The sequence below is a fragment of the Rattus norvegicus genome, chromosome 10 (assembly GCF_021556685.1).
Source record: "Rattus norvegicus strain SHRSP/BbbUtx chromosome 10, alternate assembly SHRSP_T2T, whole genome shotgun sequence".
NCBI lineage: Eukaryota > Metazoa > Chordata > Mammalia > Rodentia > Muridae > Rattus > Rattus norvegicus.
This window is the reverse complement of record NC_141543.1, coordinates 11032262-11045768: the sequence shown is the minus strand read 5'-3', so window position 1 is coordinate 11045768 and position 13507 is coordinate 11032262. Positions and strand designations below refer to the sequence as shown.

At 47.4% G+C, this 13507-nt stretch overlaps 1 protein-coding gene across 26 annotated transcripts in view; it reads left to right on the top strand.

Annotated features, from left to right (window-relative positions):
• Positions 1-13507, top strand: part of Clec16a (C-type lectin domain containing 16A) — a 195747-nt gene that overhangs the window by 53294 nt on the left and 128946 nt on the right. For all 26 annotated transcript variants that reach the window (NM_001398551.1, XM_087570106.1, XM_087570110.1 and 23 more), the window contains exon 11: positions 12821-12953. In NM_001398551.1, the coding sequence (NP_001385480.1) occupies positions 12821-12953 (133 nt within the window). The remainder of the gene's footprint in view (positions 1-12820; positions 12954-13507) is intronic.

The following is a 13507-nucleotide window of genomic DNA, read 5'->3' as shown; positions in this document are numbered from 1 at the left end:
CATACCCTGTCATCCCAGCCTGTTGCCCCTGGAATGACTGCTGTCAGTGAGTCTAGCCAAAATGTCCACTGGTGGCCTCGTCTTCCTAAGGCTGAGGTCTCTAGCCTGTTTTTATTGGTGCACGTTGTGCTTTTGGGTTTACTTGGTACATTCAGTTCATTTGAGATCTGGAAACCTTCACCTATAAGTATCAGTTTGGCAGTAAAGTTAAGGGACAAACATGAGGCAAGTCACACTCTTGCTTATTTTTGGTTATGTTAAAGAATTCACTAGCTGGGAAGAAAGTTATTCAGCTCACACCCCAGGTCTAGCCATGGTGCAGGAGAATGGGGCAGGATGGGTAGATGGATATCTGTATCTTGTCTTGCACAATGTGTTCTAGTCAAGTTATCCTGGAAAGATGCTCTGCTTTTGTTCTGGGCCTTGAGAGATGCTTTCAGGCAGCCATAGCCGTGACTAACGGTGGTATGGTCAGGGCAGGCTTGGTCGCAGACCCTAACCTAATTGTCAGCCAGACAGCTCAGTCTCAGCACAAAGGGGCTATAGACCAGCTCATTGAGGCTGCTTTATCACTTAGGGCACTGGGCGTGGAGTGTGGCTTCTGGTGCTGAAACCTGCCCCTGCACAGGAAAGACACTCTGACCAGGTTCCCAATGTGGATTTCCCAAGCTACATGATAGGTTGTGAATCAGGACCCCAGGGGTTCCCCAGAGGCCAGCTTAAGCAGCTGACACAGAGTGCATAGCTCAGCCAGGCATAGCTCCCAGTGACCCCCATGGCCATTTTGCAGCCCTTGTAATTTCCCAAACACACTAATCATTCCAAGACATGATGGGCTGTCATCTTCCCACTTGGCTCACCATAACTATATAAAGCTCCCACAGGTTTGCTAGTGTACTTGTACTCTAAAGCTTTCCAAATATGTATGTGACCTTTTAGACTTAGATTTGAAAGTGCTGTTAATGAATGTTTTCTCCTTATCCTGCATCTGTGTTTGGGCAAAAGTGACAGCTGTTAAACCCTGGCCCTTGGTCTCAGTTCCCTTCATTCTTACTGCAAACCAGGTTTGTTCCAATGGAGTTTTGCAGGACCCATTGCCAGGTGTGGGTCACAGGGCTACAGCGGCTCTTTCCTAAGCTCTCAAGTATGTGTATCAGCAGCAGGGTGGGTGCTGGGTGCTGGGTGCTGGGTGCTGGGTGCTGGGTGCTGGGTTCTGGGTCCCAGATTTCCTCCTTTCCCTGCTCTGCCGAGGTGGCTGGGTGTTTGCTTCTTCTTCCCATCATCCCTCCTCCAAGTTCCTTTTATTGGGCCTGCATCGAGGGGGTGATTAACAGTGTGGCTGTGACAGACACAGGTGCCTCCTAATTAAGAGGTGTTGCATCTTGCCCCTCCCCCACATCTGCTGCCCTGTTCTAGTGGCAAAGAAGTCTCCACATAGAAAGGTAGGGTAAGACAGAAGAGTACGAAGGGTGTCTCAAGAGGAGCAGTGTGCCTCACCTGATGTGCGTGCAGTGACTGGGCTTCTGCTTTGCTTTGTTCTGCTCTTATAAAGTGGCACCCAGAATTCACACTTCCTCTGTGTTTTAAGCCCAGACACTTGAGGTATATGAAATGACTGTGTGCTTCTGACCCATCCTCACCCATCTCCAGCTTACAAAGAAATCTGCTGTCCCTCAGTTCTCAAGTCCTGGGTGACTCATTCCAAGGCCACAAGATTACAGCCTCCAATTTCTGCAGAAATGGACTGTTAAAAGAGAGACAAAGGACACCATCTCCCCTCAGCTGGAGAAGCTCTGCCCAAGAAGTCAGACAGCCCCCACACATGCTTGTTCCTTAGCTGGCCCTTATTTGAAGGGACATCCATCTGCTTTCGGACTTGCTTAGAGCAGTAACTTAATAATGAGACCTGGCAGAGAGATGGAGTAGCCCTTCCTCCTCCTGGGAACAACCGGGCTGGGCTGCTGGTTTTGCCTAAAGAACAAATAAGAATTAGTTGGCTAACAAACCTTCCCAGCTCTCTTCCTGGAATCTCATGTGGGCCTGTAGTGGTGGCAGAAGACAAGACTGACAGCCTAGTCAGCTAGGATTCAGGGGTCCCCAGGGCCTTTGTCCTCAGCTTTGTCCTCTTTAAAAGTCTCTGAGGGGGGGCTGGGGATTTAGCTCAGTGGTAGAGCGCTTACCTAGGAAGCGCAAGGCCCTGGGTTCGATCCCCAGCTCCGAAAAAAAGAACCAAAAAAAAAAAAAAATTCTCTGAGGGATAAAATGGAACCTGACTTTCTCTGGGATACCGAAATATGAGTCCAAGTTTTGTCTTGAGCCACATTGTAGTTCTGGGTAAATTGAGACTCTACTGCACACGTCCACCTATGCAGAGTCTTTCTGATGCTCAACCTGAGGCTGTTACAGTAAGATTTCCCATGTTGCAGCATTCTGCTTGTGACACATTAGCAGCCCAATCAAGATGGAGGACAGAGGCATAGAGGTACATTCTGGGCCTATGCTCTCAACAGTTTCTCTAAACCTTTCTTCTTTCCTTCTTTTCTCTGTTCCATGTATGTGTTCATGTTCATGTCTGTGTATATAGACCGCAACACACATGTAGAGAATGTTGAGTTCAGAGGACAAGGTTGGTGTCTGTCCTCGCCCTCCACTTCGTGAGACAGGCCTTGGTGTTTTGCCACTATGTATACCAAGACGGCTGGCTTGCTGGGGCTTCTGTCTCTGCCTCTGATTTCATGATGGGAGCATGGGGATTGCAGGGTATGCTACTGCCTCTGGCCTCACATACACATGAAGTGTGTGAGCCAGCAGTGCTAAGGGTGCCTGGCTTGTGTGTCTGTCACTGTCTCCAGAACTCTTTACTTCTTGCAGGGCTCATTTCTGAGTGGAAGCATGTAGGTGAGTGAGAAGGAGACTTGGTAATGCCCCTACCCCTACCCCCCAGGGGATACAGGGGATTTGCCTGTACCTTTCATACAGACTTAACAAGAGAAGCTTAGAGGTCAGTGAGGGCAAATTTTCTAAACATCATGGGCCCAGAAAACTGCCGTGTTCAGGAGAGGCACGGATTAGCAGAGGAGGGGAGGGACTCCGCCAGCCCTGCCATTCATTGCCCTGGCCAATTTCACCTTGAAACACTGTTCCAGAGTCAGCCAATCACAGCCCTCTGTGGTTACCTAGGTAACCAACAGCAAGTCTTTCTCCTTCACTTGACCTTCCTATAAAGGCCTGCTTTTCTCCCTCGCCCTCCACTGTCTGTCTGTCTATGTCTTCTGGAATAGAGAATTTGGATTGAAGAAATCCTTGAATCGTGAAGTCAAAGACTGCTGGGATGTGGTGCCTGCTGTTTCCCCAAAGAGCACTTCATCTACCAGATATGAATCCTTTTGAGCAAGTGAGGGAGTTAGTGCTGTCAGAGGCTGGGGGAGCGCAGGATATGGCCAGAGTTGTTATATCAAGAAATCCATGTCTTTGTGTCCTGACTTTCATGGTTCTCAGTACCATAATCACTTACATGGTACCTAGGAGATGAAGATGCCTGTCCTGCTTTTGGTTCCTGTCTGTCTGCCTGTCTGTCTGTCTGCCTGCCTGCCTGCCTGTCTGTCTGTCTGTCTTTTCTCTTCCTACTTCCTCCTCCTTTTCTTCTTTTGTTTCTTTTTTATTGTAAGATTCTGGCAAATGAAACCTCATTACCTTGAAGTGTTAGAGTCAGCAGTGCTAAGGGGTCCATCATGATCATCTCCAGAGCTCTGCCTCCTGCAGACCTGAGACTCTGCCTGTTAAACAGCTCTGTTCCCCCTGCCCCCACCCACTACAGCCATCGTTGTCTGCTGTCATGGCACAGCTACTCATCTGTGCGGACCCATGTAAGATCATACAGGAGCTAAGATAGCCTCAGCTAACTTTTGAAGTCTCAAAGCCCAGCTCAGTGATAGACTTCCTCTAAAAGGACACTTTACCTAAACAGCCCAAACAGCCAAACTAGAAAGATTTAAACTACCTTTTGTAAGTGTGGGAAGATTTCATCATAAATTCAAATAAAATAATAAATACCTGAAATGAAGAGATAAAGATAAAATGAACAATAACTATGGATTGAACCAAAATACCACACAGAGCCACAGTACAGAGTCAGAATGAGACTGGAAACCCTGCTCAAGCCGTTTGCTTAGGCCGCCCCCACCGTGCACACTCATATGCGCTCAGATACTTCTGGGAATAGAATGTAGTGTACCACTTTAAGGTTTAGATTTGGGAAGAATTTTAATTTTGACTTGTTGGGTTTTTTTGTACTAGAACACATTAGAAACTTGATACATCTTTAACTCTTAAATTTTCCATTAATTATTTTGTAACAAAACAAACAAACACAACTCTATTTCTTAAGGGTTCTTAGGCTAAAATTCTAAAAGTAATATTTAGTTCCCAACTGACTTCTAATTTACTTATTTTGTTGAGCATTTGTTTCCTGGTGATTCCAGGATAGACCCAGGACCTTGTATGCGTGGGCAACTGCCCACCCTGACATGTCCTTCCACGCCCAGCAGAGCTGTCGACTCTTAAATACACTTGTCTTAGTGGTGATCACAGGAGCATGGAGTTCATTGGAGTGTTCTTCTGCACCAGTGAGTTGTGTGCTCATCCTTCCCTGGGTTCTGGTGGAAAAGAACCCTGTGACAGGCTTCTTGTGTCTGTTAGGGCTTGCAGGAATGCCACGGCTGGCAGAAGCAGGTTCTCTCCATTCCAGCGTCCCCTCGTTCTGTGTCTCTTCCTTTGGCTGAGACTGTGTCTGAGCTTCCTGTCTTCACTGGCAGCGTCTTCCCTGCACAGTCAGGGATTTCTGGAGGCAGTTTCCTGAAGATGGGCTCTGCCGCTCTGCTTGTCGGTAGCAATACCTGTCTTACCTCTCTACCAAATAAATGTTGGTAATTTTCCTGGTGTACTTTTATGCAGTCTTTATCCCAAACACAGACAGATGTGCCCCCCTCAACCCTCCTGGGAGCTTTTCTTGCCTTGTGTAAGCTTTACAGCTTCCCTGCGCTTGAGGAACCCTCTGCTTGTCTAGTGCTCCAGAGACAGGGCTTGCTTACAGCTATGCCAGTACTGGTTCTAAAGGTGGCCTGAGAGACCAGGAGGCAGAGTCCCAGGTTCTCGGGGATCTCTCACAGGGCCCTCAGTGTCAGATAATGGCTGGCAGTGTCAGAGACGGTGGCAGTGTCTGTGCAGAGCTGACTTTGTGTGCAAGGCCTTCAAGACATCTCAGTACTTACTGAGTTCCCTTTGAAAATGCACGTTAATAGCTCTCCTCATTCGTCATGCATGTCTTTACAGAGACTTTGCATTCACACTGGTCTGAGTTTAGAGTAGTAATTTTTCAGATGTGTTACTTAAAAATAATTTCAAATTTAAGAAAAGTCGTAAAACAAAAATAGTATAAAGACTACTCATTTACCCTTTACCTAGTTTCCTATTTTGCTGTTTCTACCATTTGCATTTTTGTTTGTGTTTTCCCTACCTGCCCCTTCTTCCCACCCTGTACACACATGTACATGCACACACACACACACACACACACACACACACACACACACACACACTCAAATGCACAGTTGTTGGAGGGATGAGTCACATCTCATGTCCTTTCCTCCCAGGGCCTCCATGGTTTGCTGAGAACAAGGTGTTCTTAGACCCGGTCCCATCAACTCGTAGCTCTTCTGTTGTTGGAGTTTTAGCCATTTTATTGGATTCTTAGATCTACTTCTTTCCAACCCTTATTCCACCCTAATCCCTTCCAACCAGCCAACACTATGTAGGAAAGAAAGACGGCTAGAGGAAAAAGGAGGTGTAGATCTCTTTAGACTTTTCCCTGCTAATTATGGGTGTTGGGTTCCTAGGGGCAAGTCCAGTCTTGTCATCAGAATGTCCAGAAACCCAGAAATCCAACAAACGCCAACAGCGGGACCAGCAGGAGCTACCCCAGGTCCTCTGGGCTCATCCATTCATATCCTCTCTAGAGTTCCATATCTGCAGCTGGCAAAAATCACAGCCCTCCTAGAGTCTAAGACATGCATAATTAATGGCTGTGGGCAAACCAAAGCAGCCCCATATCCCACACCTGGGATTAAAACAACAACATGTTCACATAGCATAGCTGAGTTCTTAAAGAAACAAAAATGCTTACTACACTCTTTCCCATCTGTGTTCCTGTCGTCTCCGTTGGCCAAAAAATGTCCTTTATTGCACATTCTAAGTATTACTTCCTTTTTTTTTGAGACGGAATTTTGCTGGTATAGCACAAGATGGCTGCAAACTCTTGGTCTTCCTGCACGGGTTCCAGTATGACACCGTGCCGATGGGTACCCTTCAGCATGTTGACGTTTGGAAGAATGCGAATCTGCTCAACCTCTACTGCAGAGTCCTCATTTGGTCTCTGTCTGCTTCAGGGTCTTGGCTGATGTGAAGTAGGGACACCGTGTCCTTTTCAGGGTGCCATGCTGGCTGGCTGTCTTTCCCAGGTGGTATTTGTTTTGGCTGATTAAGAGCTGGCCTTCATCTCCACTGGAGAATTACTCTTTCCAAGTTCTACACAGTCCTGGGAAGACACTTGTAGGTCATGCACCTTTTCAGCATTCCCCTAGATTGAGCATTTGTTGATAATTCTTACCTTGGCCAGTGTTTGCCATGATCGTTATAAAACTGTGGCTTTTCAGCGCTGTCCACATTTAAGAGTCAGCCTTTGTCATTCCACTGTAATATGGTTCCTTCTTCCCAGACAGTGATTTATCTGTAATCAGCATGGACTCCATATTTTAATGGCTTATATTTCACTACTATATTTAATTACTCTAGTGCTCAAATTGTCCCAAACTTGACCCTTGGGAATCCTTCAAGCTGGCTGTGGTATGTTAGGTCCCTGTTGTCTTTTGGGTCAGTCTCTAGCATAGGAACATACTTATTCTGTGCACACCCACGTCTCAGCCCATCCCTGACATTTGTGTTCTCTGAAAAGCACTGCCTCTTCTCTTGGCAGATAGTTTGTTTGACTTGGATCTGGACCCTGGATGGTCTTATTGTTCCTAGATGGCTTTTCTCTTTTGTCTTTTCAGGGGGCAGAGCTAGGACTGTATGCATTGTTATTTTTACATGCATACACATACAAATATGTGTGGACGTGTTTTAAAGAATGTAAAGTTTGTACCGACTCTCAGTCCCAGCCTGTTCCACAGTTCCCTGTTGGGTTTTGTCCACAGCGAACCCCGCTGTCTTCTCTCCAACACAGCTATTCTCAGAGGTCTGTAACAAGCCAGAACAGCTTCAGAGTCCTGTCACTCAGGTACTGCGTGTTGTGTAAATAATCAGTGGAGCATTTGTTTGCATCTCTTCTCCAGCTGCTACCCTACCCCGGTATTTCATCTGTCCAAAACCTAGGGTGTCTAGTCGCTGTTCACCCACGTGCTTCTCGGGTTGGCCCGTTCCCGTTTCCACCTTCAGGGCAGGTGTGGCGTTTACTTTAAACAAAGTTTGACATTTTCCTTTTTGCTTAACTTGGTGTTCTTATTGATATAGTTTCATATATATGTTTTACAAGCTAATACATGTGTACAATGTATTCTGCTCATATCCAACCCAAGCCCACACACACAGAATTCCTTTATAGAATACATAGTGTTTTAACACTGAAAACTATATAGAAAAGTCCTTTGCTTCCACATGCCTTCTCTCCCTTTTTATCCCTCTACCTTTTTACTGAATTATCTTCTCTCCCTTCTCGCCTCCGTGTGTGTTGTAAAAAGAAGCAGATTTAGCCAGGTGTGGTGGCGCACACCTATAATCCCAACACTGGAAAGGCTGAAGCAGGAGGAACTCGGCAACTTAGGGCTGCATACTCTGTCTCAAAAAAAAAAAAAGGGGGACAAGTTTGTATTTGTTTTGTTTGTTTGTTTGTTTGTTTGTCCTTTTTGCTCACAAGGCAGTGTGATAGATGTAGTCTAGACACTTTTCTCTGTTGTCGAGATTCCAGAAGGATAAAAATCCATTGCCACCACAGTGGGGACATGTCACACAGGCAGGCATGGCAGCAGGAACAGCTGAGAGCTTGTATCTTGAACCCTAAGCAGCAAGCAGAGAGTGAACTAGAAGTGGCACCTGGCTTTTAAGCCTCAGAACCGGTCCCCAGTGACATACTTCCCCAGTAAGGCCACCCTGCCTAATCCCACCCAAACAGTACACACACACAAACACACACACACACACTCACACACACACACACACACACACACACACACACACACACTTCCTGTATAGCCTCAGTACCTAGTAAAAGCTGCAGAGCTCCAAGGACCTTATCAGGTTAAATGAAGGCACACGGGTTTTTTGGGTTTTTTTTTTTTTTTTTTTTTTTTTTTTTGGTTCTTTTTTTTGGAGCTGGGGACCGAACCCAGGGCCTTGCGCTTCCTAGGCAAGCGCTCTACCACTGAGCTAAATCCCCAACCCAGGCACACGGTTTTAAAATGAACCCATTAGGGTTGGGAAGCTTGTTCAACCAGTAAAGGTGCTTGTTGCATAAGCCTGGGGACATGAGTTCAAATCCCCAATAGTCAAGCAAAAAACCAGATGTGCTTTTTAGTGCCTCAGATAATTAAGGTGGAAAGCGATAGAGCATGACACCCAATAGCCTCTCCTGGGCTCTGCATTTGCTCACGGGCACACATGCCCTCCCCCATACACACAATTTACATTTTTTTTAAGTGCTAATCCCTTCAACATGCCATTCTCATTTAAACAGAAGCCTGGCTGGTGGGGCTGGGGATGACTGGAAGTATAATTGAGGTTCAGAGGGAGCCCTTGAGTTGCCATTAGCAGAATCTCTGACCATTTGGTAGTTCCCTAGTCACTGGAGCGTCCCGCCTGGCCCATTGGTGGGAGCTGGATGTCCTGGAATGAGTACAGCATCAGCAAGAGCAGGTCAGGGTGGGACTGGAAAGCAGTACAAGACTGCCATAGACACTCTGGATGGCAGAAAGAGGGGTTCACAGAAAAGACCACAGGCTCTTACAGGGCTGTGACATCCTGGGGGGGACCCTCTCTATTTCAGAAGGGACAGGGAGCTGGAGGAAGCAGGTAAGAAGTTCCACTGTCAAACTTAACTGGATACAATTGTTTGCAGAAGATGGAGACCCATCGTGACTTTGAAAGAACTAGTCTACACTCACCTAGGGATCAGTTGAGTCTGGGAAACTCAAGGTGCTAGGATTGGCTGAGCAGCTAGGAGCACAGGGTGACAGGGCCAGGACTTAAGGTGCTAGGATCAGCTACTGCTGCCTTCTACTACCACAGTGGGGGCTGGGCTAGGTTCTGCTGTGTGTTCTGACTGCATAGAGAACCATTGCACTTCTGGGTGGCTCTTTCCCAGAGTTGGTGGCCAAATTTGGAGCAAACAAGCAGATTTCAGGTATGTTGTCGTCGTCATCGTTGTTGTTGTCGTAGTCTTCTTCTTCTTTTTTTTTTTTTTTAAGATGCTAGATTTCCAGGAAGGGGCTCTATAGTACCTGAGTGACCATGGGGGCAGACAGTTGGTATTGGCTCCACTTTGACCTGGAGCAACCCTCTGCTCAACTGTCCACCATGTTGGCATGCCTTGGAAAGTCCCTTGGATGGCTAAGGGTGTGGCTCAGTGGCAGAGGACTTGCCCAGTATGCACAAGGTTCTGGGTTCTATCTCCAGCATTGCAGAAAACAAAGTTATTAAGTCACTTGAAATATTGCCTAAGTAGTAATGAGCTGGATTGTCTTAAACTCTTCTCTTGCTCCAGAGTCCTAATGGTGTCCAGGGACAGGAAAAGGCTGAAGAAGGGACTACTGTGATATGCTGGCTTGTCCACCACACTAGGCACTGGAACTTGGCTCTGTGACCTTGGGGAGTCCTGAGAAACAGTGTTCCCACCATGTCAGCCAAGCAGGGTAGAGCTCTGCTAGGGAAAGTGAGCTCATAGCATGCGCAAGTTGAACCTTGGACTACTAGGCAGGAGTCAGAGGCCGGAGCCAAGGGGAAGCCAGTGTCATAGCTTGGTAGACTCCAAATGTCTTCGGTGACATTCCTTATCAGTAAACACACAAGATACAAACAAAATAAAAGCCTGCACCTCTTAGGAAGACGCACATTTATTGTAAATTATACATATTCTCATCACCGTATTAAGTCATAGACAGTGTAAAGCAAACAAAATACTCTAAGGGTAAGAAAATAGATACTTTAAGGACAAGAAAAGACCTACCTAGCAAACGGTCTTGTAGCTCACTCTGGAGAAGCCTGAGATGCCTAGGAAGGAGTTAGGTATTGAAGAGAACTGCAGAACAACAAGGAAAGAAAAAATGGTGCCTAATACAGGGTTGGTGCCATCTCTCTGCACAGCCATGACTATGAATTGTGTTCTGTTGTTGGTGCGGTCTCCTGTACAGTGTGACTGAGGGCTGTGTGTTCTGTTGTCCACTCAGTAGGAACTGATGCACTTGTTTTTTAAATTTAGCCTCATTGTACTAAAGAATTGGCTCTTTATGCAGCTAGAATTGTCTGCCAAGGCCTATAAGACACATATAAAACAACCAGAGAGAACACTTGTCTACACACCCCTTGAAGATTACTTATTGGTGTATCACCTACCTATGTGATGGTGACCTCCCTATGGGAGACTTTCAGCTAGCATCTGACTTCAGATTAAGTAGGGAAGGCAGGGGGCCCAAAGTAAGCCTCCAGAGGTCTTGGTCCCAAGGGAACGTGTGACATGTGTGGTATTGCCTCCATGCCAAGGTCTGGCTACAAGTATATCACTCTAAGAGAGCCCAGAAAGAGAGTGTATATATGGGGGGCAGGAGGATGTGTGGCACAGGGGCGGTCAGACATCTCCCATGAAAGAACTTTGTGAACATATCAGGCTCTCAAGCACTCCACCCCTTACCACAGCTACTACAACCCCATTGCTGGTCCTGTCTGCACCCAAACTTCCCATATTGTACTAGACACAGAGAGTGATCCATTCACATATTCAAGAGGAACACTGTGTGCTGGGGAGGTAGCTATGCTTATGAAGCCCATACCAGTAGGTGATAGATAGCCAAGAGTAAGTAGGCAAAACAATAGAATGCCAATGCTAGTGGTCAGAGGTAATGCAGAGGGGAACAGAAACAAGGTGACAAGCAGAGGAGCTCTGAAGAATTCCAAACAATTTATACCAATAGTGTTGGGAGGTGTAGCTCAAAGGGCTTTGCAACTACCATGCCTGAGGCCCCAGATTTGAGCCCCTGCACTGCAAGCAATGATCGCAGCACCAACAACAGAATGTGGCATAAGAGGCAGACAGGAGCAGCTTGACCGTGGCAACACCTGATAGAAGCACGGGCAGTGGAGAACTGACACTGGGCTTAAGTCATGTGCCAGTGTGTGTACTGCCCATGATGTCACAAGGACACTTCCCATCTGCGGTTGTCTTCTTCAAATCAGCCCCAGCCTAATAACTGGGGTGGGAGGTGGCCAGTGTGGATCAGACAAACTCCAGTCCAGGGATTTCTTAAAATTTCTGGCCAGGACCCCATACATTACCAAGTTCTTCCAAATCCAGGAAAATCCTGAAAATCTCTCAGGGCCAAGAAGAGCCTCCACACAGTGGCTTGATCTCATGAGACACTAGAACCAGAAAGGACATGAAGAGGGAAAGGGGAAGGAGTAAAACTGGACACAGTGTACAGTCTAGTTGTTCTCACCTAAAAAGAGCTAAGGGAACAACAGGGAAGGACAGTGACCAAGGCATCTCCAAGGAGGTGACATTTATCTGAGCATTGGAAGAGGTAACTGAGAAACGCCCATGTCTGAGAAAGTGTGGGTCATTTGACAGCCAGCAAACAATACGTCTAACATGGCCAGAGTGGGGCCAGCAAGGCAGACAGGCCAGGGTATGAGATCAGAGGCAGACAGGCCAGGCGTAGGAGGAGTGAGGCCATGGTCTGCGCCCTTTGGATTTCATCCTGAGTGTGAGGAGAAGGCGTGGGGAGCTTGAAACACAAGAGGGACACGAGCTTGTTTCCACTTATTATCACTTGGGATAGTCCTCTAGTTGGAGTGGAGAGCAGATGAGGGTAATAGGACGCGGAGCCAGCTAGGGATCGGCATACACCAGTGGACACCCCAGGAGAAGGGCACTTGCCTGAGAATGGCCTCAGCACATGACAAGAACTCTTGATGGGGACACCAGGAAGCACAGGAGCGCTCTTGACTTCACTTTTGCTCAGTGGTGCTTAATGTTTGTGAAAAGAAAATATATACCACACTTTCAGTCAGTTGCTGTACGTTCTTCTCCCAGAGTTGGGAAAAATAAAATGAGGTTCCTAACGTGTCTACATTCCAGAGGTTATAATAGAAAGGCGGAAACATGGCCTCTGTCCTGCCAGAGCTGTTTCTAAAGTGTAAAGAGCTTCAGAGCAGTCCAGTGATCTTAGGTAAGGACGCACTAGCCTCATGTTCCATCCCCTGAGCTGCCTCCAACCCTTTGGAAAGGAAATGTGGCAATGACCGAGTTAAGTGTCTTAAGTCAGGAAGTAAAACAGGTAACTTCCTTGTGTGTTTGTCCAAGTCAGGGCTCACGTCTTGGTATTGCTCAGATGGATAGACAGAGGCCTGGCCTAGATAGTTTTCCCCCATATTGCTGGCGTCCACCTCCCCTGTTGAGGCTTGCTTGGCATGTCTGGGTGCTTTACACATGTTTGGTCTACAACTTGAGCGTCTGTTACTGATGCCGGCTGGGCTCACCCATCTCCATGTTTGCCTCCAGAGATTGAGATGGTGATCATGAAGCTTGGCAAGCTCTCAGAGGTGGCCACTGCCGGGGCCTCGGTGCAGGAGCAGAACACCACAGACGAGGAGAAGAGCGCTGCCACGAGCTCAGAGAACGCACAGTGGAGCAGGTAAGCGGCTAGGCACTGCTGGGAACTGCTGCACAGCCCCTCGCCTTGAGAAAGGGTAAACACCTCATCATGGCTTCTTCTGCCCACCAGCCTACCAGTTGGCTCTGCTTCTATTCATTTCCTCTGCTCTGGCCTCTAGCCACGCAGAGATACAAGCTCTTGGAGTACGTAAGGGAAGAGCTGGCCTTAGTCACAGCCTCATGCCCTTTTCTTTGACAAGGTGGCTAGTCCAGGACAGTTGGTAGCTAGGCTGGGTCTAAAGGATGGAGGCCATTCCCAGGAAGACCGTCTCCTGCGTCAGGCATGGGACCCCCATCTCAATCCCTGCTTACCATCTTGCCCATGTCTGTGAGGCCTTTGCCCATAGTCAGAGTGATTCAGTGCTGCCACCTGTCCTGGCCCTGTTACTCTGACCTGTTGTTGTCACCTCAGAGATGGCTTGCAACGCTGATGTATGTGCTTCCAGAACACTGCTCCTTTCTGTGACCCTGTGGTGATGTGCTCAGATTTGTAGGATCAAATATGGGGAATCATGTTTACCTGAAACAGTAACA